General features: G+C 34.5%; 1 protein-coding gene across 1 annotated transcript; it reads left to right on the top strand.

Moving 5' to 3' along the window:
* The first annotated feature begins 859 nt into the window (after positions 1 to 859).
* On the top strand, positions 860 to 2,050 carry LOC128128200 (uncharacterized). Its single transcript, XM_052767112.1, has one exon. The coding sequence runs from the start codon at positions 860 to 862 to the stop codon at positions 2,048 to 2,050; it is 1,191 nt and encodes a 396-aa protein (XP_052623072.1).
* The last annotated feature ends 10,622 nt before the right edge of the window (positions 2,051 to 12,672 follow it).

The following is a 12,672-nucleotide window of genomic DNA, read 5'->3' as shown; positions in this document are numbered from 1 at the left end:
CTGTTATTCAAAGCTTTGATGTGGAATATGCTTGGATGCCATCTAGATGCAGTCATTGTAAAGTGTTTGGGCACATAGATAAGGTCTGTATGGCTAGTATGATGGGTGCTAAATCTATGCAAAATGGTGGCAGTGGGATTAGCAAGGAAGATAAAGGGAAAAATGTGATTGATGATGAAGGATTTACAGAATTTACTAATAGGAAAAATAAAATTATTAAAGATGGAGAAGGTACAAGCAATTCTATGTGGAAAGCTGCTAATATAGGTAATCAGAAAAATAAAGGGAAGAGTAATTTCTCAAGAGTGGGGAATAAGTTTAGGGGTCAATATGGGAACAAAAGTGGAAATGGTTGGGGACAAAATGGGAATTGGAATAACAAAGGAGTGGGGCATTGGAATTTGGAGAAGAATAAAAAATTTGAGAAGGTGGGTTCTGGACAGTATAATAATAATGATCAGGTAAATAATGGAGATAAAAGACAGGTGACTATAAAGAAGAATGTCAATGATATGGCTGAGATTAAGAAGAGTGATAAGGAAACTGATAGCAGCAATAAAAATAGCTTTGAAGTTTTGGGATTGATTGATGAGGAAGCTATAATTGGAATGGAAAAGGATGATAAAAGAGATAAAATTGGTGTTCAATTTGATGATCTGAATTGCACTCTCTCTGCTACTGATGACAACAGATTGAAATATAATGAGATTCATAACATGGGCATTAGCAATGAAGATCTTGTGATGGTTAATGCTGAAAAGAAGATGGATAGCAAGAGGAATAATGATAGCAGTAGTATTAGTGGATTATCTCAGGCATTTGAGGTGGTAAATGCCAAAAATCATGTTATTAGTCAATGATGTCGATTGGTGTATGGAATGTTAGGGGGTTAAATAAAGCTGTTAAGCAAAAAGAGGTTATGGATGTTATAAGGGATAATAAGCTGGGAATGTGTGCTGTTGTTGAATCCCATGTCAAAATTTCAAATTTAAAGAATGTGTGTAGTAAATCTTTTGGAAACTGGGATTGGGTTTCTAATAACAAACAGTGTGATGTTGGTACTAGAATAATTGTTGGATGGGATCCAAAATTATTTGATGTTATGGTTTTATCTCAATCGAAACAGGTGATTCATTGCTTTGTCAAATTTTCTGGTTCTAATTATAGCATGTTTTTTTCCTTCATCTATGCTGCTTCCGGTTATATTGAAAGAAGGGTTTTATGGGAAGATTTGAAAAAATTCAGCTTAACTGTGAAAAAGGAAGCTTGGTGTATTTTGGGTGATTTCAATGTTGTGTTAAAAGATTCCGATTATTCAGAAGGATGCTCGAGATGTCTGAAAGGAGCTGATGATTTTCGAGAATGTATCAATTTTATTGAAGTTGAAGACTTGAATAGCACTGGGTTTCAATTCACTTGGAATAAATCGCCTTCTGGGAATAAAGGAATTTTAAAGAAGCTGGATAGGATTATGGTCAACACGAAATTCATTTCTGATTATCCTTCAGCTTATGCTGCATTTAAACCATACAGAACTTCTGATCACTGTCCTGCTATTCTTTTCATTCCTAATGATAAATTGAGATGGAAAGCTTCCTTTAGATTTGCTAATTTCATTGCGGATAAAGAAGAATTTCTGCCTATGGTGAAGGATATCTGGTCCTCAAATATTGAAGGCTTTTTTATGTTCAAAGTTACTCAGAAACTGAAAATGTTGAAGAGTCAGTGTAAACAGATGTGTAGTAAATTCAGAGGGTCAGGAAGGAAAATTAAGGATCTAAGGGAGCAATTGGGAAATATTCAGTTGAAAATTGATCAGGAACCGTTTAATGCTTCATATCGGGAGGAGCATGCTAATATTCTTTTTGAATATAATGTTGCTTGTAATGATGAAGAAAAGCTGCTTTCTCAAAGATCTAAGATCAAATGGCTTTCTGATGGGGATAATAACACTAAGTTTTTTCACAGTTGTTTGAAAAGCAGGATTAACAGGAATCGAATTTTGATGGTGCTTGATGAAGACGGAAGATGGATCAGGGGAAGGCTATGAAAGAGAAATTTATTAATCATTTTAAGAATTTCTTGGGATGTGAAGTTGCCACTGATTTGTCTATACTTAATAATGAGTTTTTTATTAATAAGTTGGATAAAAAAGTGGCAATGAATATGATAAGAGTGGTCACAGATGAAGAAGTTAAAGTAGCTATGTTTGATATTGCTGACAATCATGCTCCTGGTCCTGATGGGTTTTCCTCTAAGTTTTTTAAGAGTGCGTGGAGTATTGTTGGGACAGATATTTGTAAAGCTGTGAGGGAATTTTTCTGGACAGGAAAATTATTGAAGGGTATTAATGCTACTAGGATTGTGTTGATTCCTAAAGTGGAAGAACCAAGGAAAGTTACTGATTTTCGGCCTATTGCCTGCTGCAACATTTTTTATAAATGTATCAGTAAAATAATAGTAAACAGAATAAGGGGCAGCTTAAGTGATATAGTTAGTCATAACCAATCTGCTTTTATTCAAGGAAGATCAATTCTTGACAATATTCTCCTTGCTCAAGAATTGATGGTGGGATACAAAAATAAAAAAGGAATGCCTAAATGTACCTTAAAGATTGATATACAAAAGGCCTATGATACTGTTGACTGGAAATTTCTTAATAGAATTCTTCTTGGATTTGGATTTCATCCTGTCATGGTTAATTGGATTATGGCATGCACTTCTTCCCCTTGGTTTATGCTGAATTTTAATGGTGAAGACCATGGATATTTTGAAGGAAAGAGGGGGTTAAGGCAAGGAGATCCTCTATCTCCCTACTTATTCACGTTGGTTATGGAGGTTTTTAATCTAATCCTGGTGAAGAAAATTGAAGAAAGCCAATGTTTCAAATTTCATTGCAAGTGTGATTCTCAGAGGATTACACACTTATGTTTTGCAGATGATTTGTTGGTGTTTTCTTTTGGTAATGGCAATTCTGCTAGAGTCATAAAAGCTGCCCTTGACGATTTTTATTCTATTTCTGGTTTGAAAGCTAGCATGGAAAAAAGCCAAATTTTTTTTAGCTGTGTGAAGCCAAACATGAGAAGGATTATTTTGGGAATTTTACCTTTTGACATTGGTAAAATTCCTTTCAAATACCTTGGGATTCCCATGTGTGTGAATATGCTTTTCAAAAGAGATTGTTTTGCTCTTGTTGATAAGATTAAATTGAGAGTGTGTAATTGGAAAAACAAGATGCTTTCTTTTGCTGGAAGATTACAGCTCATAAATTCTGTCCTGACTTCTATTCATGTGTATTGGGCTTCAATTTTCAAAATTCCTATTGCTACTATTAGGGAGATTGAAATGATTTGTAGAAACTTTCTGTGGGCTAATGGAGAAGTGGTTAGAGGAAAAGCTAAAGTTAAATGGAGTGATGTTTGTAAGCCAAAAATAAATGGGGGGCTGGGAATTAAAGACTTAAGATTCTGGAATGATGCTTTATTAATTAAACACATTTGGAATCTGATTAGTAACAAGAATTCTCTGTGGGTTCAGTGGGTGAGAGAAAACTACATTGGTGATGGAAATTTCTGGGAGATTTGGCAGAAGAAAAGCATGAATTGGACTTGGAAAAGATTTTTGGAATTGAGAAAAACTGTTAGACATCATATTGTCTCATGTGTTGGTGATGGTAGAAATACTTCTTTATGGCATGATTGGTGGCACCCAATTGGCATATTAAGTACAATTATATCAAGGAGGGATTGGTTTAGAAATGGATTTAGTGAAAATTCTTTAGTCAGTGATGTTTTGACTAATGATACTTATAGATGGCCTGTTGATTGGGTAATAAATTTTCCTGGTCTGAAAGATGCTCCCATGTTTTGTAATATTGGTAATCAAAAGGATATTACTGTTTGGAGGGATATGAATGGTGTGAATAAAAAATTTTCTTGCAAGCAAGTTTGGAGAGATATCAATAATTTTGGAAGTAAAGTCAAGTGGGTTAGCTGTGTTTGGTATAGTAATTGTATTCCCAGGAATGCATTTATTTTATGGCTTGCTGTTCTGAATCGTCTGAAAACTCAAGATCGAGTTAAATGCTGGGAGAAATCAGGTTCTTTACTATGTCCTTTCTGTTTAAAAATTCCTGATTCTCATGACCATCTTTTCTTTCAATGTGAATTCTCGCATAGTATATGGAAACATTGTTGTTCTAAGGCTGGAATTGACATATCTTATTCTAATTGGAATGATCTTGTTCTTAAATTGTCTTCAGTCTTAAATTCGAGATCTATTGAGATTTTGATCAAAAAATGGGTGTTTGCTAGCTGTGTTTCTCACATTTGGAAAGAAAGAAATTCAAGAATTTTTAGTAAATTGAGAAAATCGAATGAAGGAGTTATTTTGTGTATTGAGAAAGAAATTCAATTGAAGTTATTAGGGTTGAGGAAGATGAATGTTATGGTCAGCAGGGAAATTTTACAGATATGGGGTATTTTTGGAAAAAATTGATGGGTTTTTTGAATTTCTTTGTTAGGAGTAGCTGTTGTGATCCTGTTTGTTTTGAGGATTGGGATAATATGGAGATGTTGAATTGTTTGACTGTTCTTATGGGAGGTTTGTATTGGGGGTTTTTTCGGAATGATAGGTTCAAAGGAATTGACGGGTTTCAAGGAATTGACGGATTAATTCACTGGTTTAAGAGCTTGCTCTTGAATTTTGTGATATGTACCTTTGGGATTTTTTGTTTGGATATGATCTTAATTGAGATTATTCAAATGGAAAATCCTAGACATGTGATTGATGCCATGTCAAGTATGCAACTGGGTTTGATAATATGGTGGTATTGTGTAGTCCAGTGTGGGTTTTTTTATGTGTGCAGAAAAGGAGTTATGAAGCTGATTATGAAGCTGTTTGTAGTGAATTTGGATAGTACGAATGTTTATTGCAGGAAGGCCATTATGTTGAGTCACATTTGGAGGATGAAGGATAAAAGAGAGTACAATAAAGGAGGGATACAAGGGCTGAAAGTTGACAGAAGTTGCTGGAATGAGTTCTTGATGCTTTTGCAGTGGATTTTGGGTTATATTTTTTGTATTTTTTGGTACTTTAATTTTGTATGTAGGATGTTTGGGTTTGATCTTTTATGGGGTTGTTTGTTAGGTTTTCACTTTTGGACTGTGGGTTTTTTTAAGGGCCTTACCCCTTGCTTTGGTCTTAATGGTGATTGGTGGGGTGGTTTTTGCAATGGGGTGAAGTTACCTTTTTTCCCACTTCTAATAAGTTCTTGGTGTAAGCATATAAACATTAAGGTTTTTTGGGACTTTTGGAGCTTAGTTGATATGTTTAAAAAGTGGATGGGGAGTTGGTTATGGATAGGTTGGTTTGGTTAGGGGTTTGTTTGTTTTTTATTTTTTTTATGTATTTGTATTCTTTTATTCTTTTTAATAAAATTTGCTGAGCTTTGGCTCTTTTCAAAAAAAAAAAAAAAAGAATGAAACAATGCTCATCAAAACTATGGTAAATTACGAAGCCTTGTTTAAATTGCATAGACTTTTGTTGTGGAACTCAAGAATATAATAATGCTCATCAAAACTATGCTAAATTACAAAGGCTACTTCTATTGTGCAACTCTTGAATTAATCAATGCTCATCAAAACTATGCTAAATTACGAAGGCTACTTCTATTGTGCAACTCTAGAATTAAACAATGCTCATCAAAGCATTTCTAAATTGCATAGACTTATAATGTGGAACTCAAGAATGAAACAATGCTCATAAAAGCTTTTCTATAATTGCACTGGCTTTTATTATGGAACTCAAGAATTAAACAAGGCTCATCAAACTTATACTAAACTACAAAGGCTACTTCTATTGTGCAACTCTAGAATTAAACAATGCTCATCAAAACATTCTTAAATTGCATAGACTTCTAATGTGGAACTCAAGAATGAAGCAATGCTCATCAAAGATTTGCTTAAACTACACAGACTTTCATTGTAGAACACAAGAATTAAACAATGGTCATCAAAGCTTTGCTAAATTGCGAAGACTACTTCTATTGTGGAACCCAAGAATTAAACTATGCTCATCAAAGCTTTGCTAAATTGCATAGACTTATAATGTGGAACTCAAGAATGAAACAATCCTCATCAAAGCTTTGTTTAAAGTGTATACATTCGTATTGTTGAGCTCAACAATTAAACAATGCTCATCAATGCTTTGTTAAATTGCATAGACTTCCAATGTGGAACCCAAGAATGAAACAATGCTCGTCAAAGCTTTGCTAAATTGCAAAGAATTCTATTGTGGAACTCAAGAATCAAACACAGTTCATCAAAGACTTGCTTAAATTGCATAGACTTCTATTGTGGAACTCAAGAATTAAACGATGCTTATCAAAGCTTTGGTAAATTGCATAGACTTCTATTGTGGAACTCAAGTATTAAACAATGATCATTAAAGCTTTGCTAAGTTACATATACTTCTATTGTGGAACTTAAGATTTAAACAATCCTCATCAATGATTTGCTTAAATTGCATAGAATTCTATTGTGGAACACAAGATCTAAACAATGCTCATCAAATCTTTGCTAAATTGCGTAGACTTCTATTGTGGAACTCGAAAATTAAACAATGCACACAAAAGCTTTGCTTAAATTGCATAGACTTCTAGTGTTGAACTCAAGAGATAAACAATACTCATCAAAGCTTTGCATAGACTTCTATTGTAGCAAGAATGAAACAACGCTCATCAAAGCTTTGCTTAAAGTGCATAAACTTCTATTGTGAAACTAAAGAATTAAACAATGCTCATCAAATCTTTGCTAAATTGCAAAGGTTACTTCTATTGTGGAATTCATTAAACAATGCTCATCAAATCTTTGCTAAATTGCAAAGGTCACTTCTATTGTGGAATTCATTAAACAATGCTCATCAATGCTTTGCTAAATTGCATAGACTTCCAATGTGGAACTCAAGAATGAAATAATGCTCATCAAAGCTTTGCTAAATTGCATAGACTTCGTGGAACTAATAAATCAAACAATGCTCATCAAAGCTTTTCTTATATTGCGTAGACTTCTAATGTGGAACTCAAGAATTAAACGATGCTCATTACAGCTTTGCTAAATTGGATACACTTCTATTGTGGAACTCAAGTATTAAGCAATGCGCATCAAAGCATTGCAAGCTACATAGACTTCTATTATGGAACTCATGAATTAAACAATCCTCGTCAAAGTTTTTCCTAAATTGCATCGAATTCAATTGTGGAACTCAAGAATTAAACAATGCTCATCAAAGTTTTGCTTAAATTGCATATAACTCTATTGTGGAACTCAAGAATGAAACAATGCTCATCAAATCCTTGTTTAAACTGCATAGACTTCTATTGTGGAACTCAAGAACAAAACAATGCTCATCAAAACTATGCAAAATTACGAAGGCTACTTCTATTGTGCAACTTTAGAATTAAACAATGCTCATCAAAGCATTGTTAAATTGCATAGACTTCTAATGTGGAACTCAAGAATGAAACAATGCTCATCAAAACTATGGTAAATTACGAAGCCTTGTTTAAATTGCATAGACTTCTATTGTGGAACTCAAGAATATAACAATGCTCATCAAAACTATGCTAAATTACAAAGGCTACTTCTATTGTGCAACTCTTGAATTAAACAATGCTCATCAAAACTATGCTAAATTACGAAGGCTACTTCTATTGTGCAACTCTAGAATTAAACAATGCTCATCAAAGCATTTCTAAATTGCATAGACTTATAATGTGGAACTCAAGAATGAAACAATGCTCATCAAAGCTTTTCTATAATTGCACTGGCTTTTATTATGGAACTCAAGAATTAAACAAGGCTCATTAAACTTATACTAAATTACAAAGGCTACTTCTATTGTGCAACTCTAGAATTAAACAATGCTCATCAAAACATTCTTAAATCGCATAGACTTCTAATGTGGAACTCAAGAATGAAGCAATGCTCATCAAAGATTTGCTTAAACTACACAGACTTTCATTGTGGAACACAAGAATTAAACAACGGTCATCAAAGCTTTGCTAAATTACGAAGACTACTTCTATTGTGGAACCCAAGAATTAAACTATGCTCATCAAAGCTTTGCTAAATTGCATAGACTTATAATGTGGAACTCAAGAATGAAACAATCCTCATCAAAGCTTTGTTTAAAGTGTATACATTCGTATTGTTGAGCTCAACAATTAAACAATGCTGATCAATGCTGTGACAACCGTCAATTTTCGGTCAAGTCAAAGTCAACTAAAGTCAACAAGTCAAACCGGTCAACTCAATTTGCCATGAGTATTAGAGTTTACGTTATGTAATTTCTAAACAACTCTCTATCCTATTGAGAAATCATAAATTGAAAAGTGCGTACATCTAGATCTCCTTAACCTAAAACTGTGGTACGTGGCGAGCCAAACCGATAAAACAAGGTTGCATACTCATCGGGAGTATGCAAGATCCTTAAACAAGGCTTAACGGGGTTTACGGACCTTGCAGTGCGAAGCCGGACTCTCAAAAAGGTCACCAATGAAAACTCTCTCAATCGTGTTCACTCCATCTCTTCTTATCAGAAATCTCTCCCAAATCTCTCTAAGTATGTGAAATCTCTCTTTGTATGTGAAATCTCTCCAAGTATGTCAAATCTCTCCCAAATCTCTCTAAGTATGTGAAGTCTCTCCCAAATATCTCTTTGTATGTGAAATCTCTCCAAGTATGTCAAATCTCTCCCAAATCTCTCTAAGTATGTGAAATCTCTCTCAAATCTCTCTTTGTATGTGAAATCTCTCCAAGTATGTCAAATCTCTCTAAGTATGTGAAGTCTCTCCCAAGTATCTCTTTGTATGTGAAATCTCTCCAAGAATGTCAAATCTCTCCCAAATCTCTCTGAGTATGTGGAATCTCTCTCAAATCTCTCTCGAAATCTCTCCCAACTTTCTATAATCACTCGGGGCATCCCGACCCTCGAATTTGGCGAAAACAGCCCAAAAACGGAAGTCTACGCGAAAAACGGACCTTAGGAACCGAAACCCCTCTTAGGAACCGAAATCCCTCTTAGGAACCGAAACCCCTCTTAGGAACCGAACCCTCCTGATGAAGAAGGCTGCTGAACCGAACCGAAGTTACTGTTCACTAACCGAACCGAAGGTACTGTTCACTACAGCTCGTTCGGTTCTGACATTCTCGCCTTGTAGCTCCGAACCGAACCTCACCTTCGTTCCTGACCCTTCGGACCGAGCCTTCGGACCGGACCCTCGCCCTTCGCTTCTCGCGTCTGACTCGCGCCTTTTGCTTCCGACTCAACCCTCAGCATGGACCGAACCTCGGCCTAGGACCGAGAGGTCTTGCTGGGAACTCATTTTCTCCCGGTTTTCGCGTAGTTTTGCGTTTAAGGCCCGTTTTTAATTATTTTAACGCGGAGTTTTCACCCAAAATCATATTTTAACATAATAAACCCTAAATATTCACAATTTAATCATATTTTCATCAAAATCTTTATTTAAATAATAAAAGCAAGTGGGTAAAGTACAAAGAGGTGGAGTGTTGACTTTGCTTTACTTTATGACACAAGCAACCACTCCCACACCCACTCTATGACCAGCCACTCCTCCCCATCATACCTTGTACTTTTTACCCCTCTCGCAAGCCATCCCCACATTCTAGGGCTGGTCACTCAACCTCTCTCCTCATTTTCTTTCAATCACTCTCATTCCACCAAAGATTCAACTCCAACTTTTTCTCTCCAACTTTTCTCTCTAATTCAAGATCTCAAGGCTGATCATCAAGTGTCTTCCACTCTTGGTAAGTGTAATTCATCCTCCTTGTGATCTTTACACTTCATTCTACTCAAATCAATGATAACTTATACAAACTCCATAACTATGATGCTAGATTCTCAAAAATCTTCAAGGCATCTCCAAGTGTTCTTGAGTTAAACACCTCCGTTCTTCAACAATCATCTACTGAAAACACTTAAGGTGAGTTCATACCCCCATATTTTCATGTTTTCTCAAGTTTTTAGGGGGGAATACAAGTTAAAACACCAAGAACATAACTACACTTTTCTAACAGCCTTCATCAGAAAAGTTCAACTCCATTCACGGACTGTTTTGGACATCTTAAACATTTTTGTTTTCAAAACTGTATTAGGTGCATGTAGTTCCACTTCTTAGCTTTAAAATGACTACTTGCACATCTCCATATGATTTTTCTACAATTTATGGTGATTTTTACAAAACTGCCTATCATTTCAAACATCAATCCGGACCAGTCTGTGATTATGGACTTTTTCACATAAGTAAGAAGTCATTAAAAATTATAATAAAAATTATGAACAAACTAGACTCATTTTCCAAACTCTCAGAAGTTACAGAACTTGATTTGGACATTTTATGATTTTTCTACAATTTTTCCAACAACAGTTACATAGAATGTTATTAACAGAAAACACTATAAATTTCATTTCACCTTGTAACATGTTGAGCAAGGTATACATCATTATGTGATTATGTGTAGTTGCAATATATGACAATTTTGTATTCTTATATAGACATACATCAGAAAACAAATGGATTTACACTTCCACAAGTATGGTAAATATATAAATGATATTACAAGGCTATGTCCATTAAAATATAAACATTGGTAAATTATGACAAGTAAGGCTTATGCTCATTACCCACACAAATAATTGATAAACTATAATAGGTATAGTTTAGGGTTAATTATATAACAAACACATTATTAAAGGTTTTACACATACAAAAGAGTGATTACCACTATGGATAATAATGATAAACTATAATAAGTATAGTTAAGCCATTATACCCCCCCCCCCCCCCCCACAAACGAACACGCTAGTTATAATCAGTATAGTTATGGTAAATATATATTACAAACAAAGTGATAAACTATAATAGGTATAGTTTATGTTTCATCTACCCTAAGAACTTAATTACAAGAAAGGAATTCACCACCACTTTTGATAAGCTATAATATGCATAGTTCATGTTCACTAATCACTATTACTCTCCGATGAACTATGATATGTATAGGTTATATTCACCATCACCATCACTTTTCATAAGCTATAATATGCATAGTTCATGTTCACTAATCACTATTACTCTCTGGTGAACTATGATATGTATAGGTTATATTCACATCACCACCACTTTAGATAAGCTATAATATGCATAGTTCATGTTCACTAATCACTATTACTATCCGATGAACTATGATATGTATAGGTATAAGTCCACATTAAATTTTCGCATTGTTAGACTTCAACTATAATCGTTGAGCGTATATGCTTGAGTCATACAAGAATTTAGTCTGGATTGGCTTAGAATTGGTGGTGCCCGCCTCATCTCCTGTTCCTCGTTGGGTTGTGGACCTAGGGCAGACCCACTATATTCAACGTTTTATCTAACTTAAATCTTTTATAACTTATATACGCTGGACAATCATAGGGGAAATCTACGGGTCAATCTAGGATTCATCAACACATCATATAGGAATATTCTGTTTACACTTAACTAAGAAAATATTGGATTTTTTGGAGATAAAACTCTATCGATTTTAAAAGGAAAACGGTTTCTACTCCAAACAAAACTCTTATGAACTCACCAACTTAATTGTTGACACTCTTTCAAAACTACTTGTATTCTCAGGAAATCAGTGAAACAGGAAAACTTCAGCGCTTTGAGGATGGGACGTTAAACCGTCAACAATTTATTTTTGTCATCATAATGTAATTGATTTTGAAACATGTAAACATATACTTTGGTGTAACTTTTTCAATTATATTTATGATGGTTGTATTTACTTTGAGCACTATTATACACGTTGTTGTGATACTGTACATGAAGTCCTCCACCCCTAGACGTTTCCGCCATCCTTGGTTTGGGGGTGTGACAAATGCTTTGTTAAATTGCATAGACTTCCAATGTGGAACCCAAGAATGAAACAATGCTCGTCAAAGCTTTGCTAAATTGCAAAGAATTCTATTGTGGAACTCAAGAATCAAACACTGTTCATCAAAGACTTGCTTAAATTGCATAGACTTCTATTGTGGAACTCAAGAATTAAACGATGCTTATCAAAGCTTTGGTAAATTGCATAGACTTCTACTGTGGAACTCAAGTATTAAACAATGATCATTAAAGCTTTGCTAAGTTACATATACTTCTATTGTGGAACTTAAGATTTAAACAATCCTCATCAATGATTTGCTTAAATTGCATAGAATTCTATTGTGGAACACAAGATCTAAACAATGCTCATCAAATCTTTGCTAAATTGCATAGACTTCTATTGTGGAACTCGAAAATTAAACAATGCACACAAAAGCTTTGATTAAATTGCATAGACTTCTAGTGTTGAACTCAAGAGATAAACAATACTCATCAAAGCTTTGCATAGACTTCTATTGTAGCAAGAATGAAACAACGCTCATCAAAGCTTTGCTTAAAGTGCATAAACTTCTATTGTGAAACTAAAGAATTAAACAATGCTCATCAAATCTTTGCTAAATTGCAAAGGTTACTTCTATTGTGGAATTCATTAAACAATGCTCATCAAATCTTTGCTAAATTGCAAAGGTCACTTCTATTGTGGAATTCATTAAACAATGCTCATCAATGCT

This window comes from Lactuca sativa, chromosome 1 (genome assembly GCF_002870075.4).
Source record: "Lactuca sativa cultivar Salinas chromosome 1, Lsat_Salinas_v11, whole genome shotgun sequence".
In the NCBI taxonomy this organism is placed as follows: domain Eukaryota; kingdom Viridiplantae; phylum Streptophyta; class Magnoliopsida; order Asterales; family Asteraceae; genus Lactuca; species Lactuca sativa.
The sequence above is the reverse complement of the archived record's forward strand: the minus strand, read 5'-3'. Positions and strand labels throughout refer to the sequence as shown.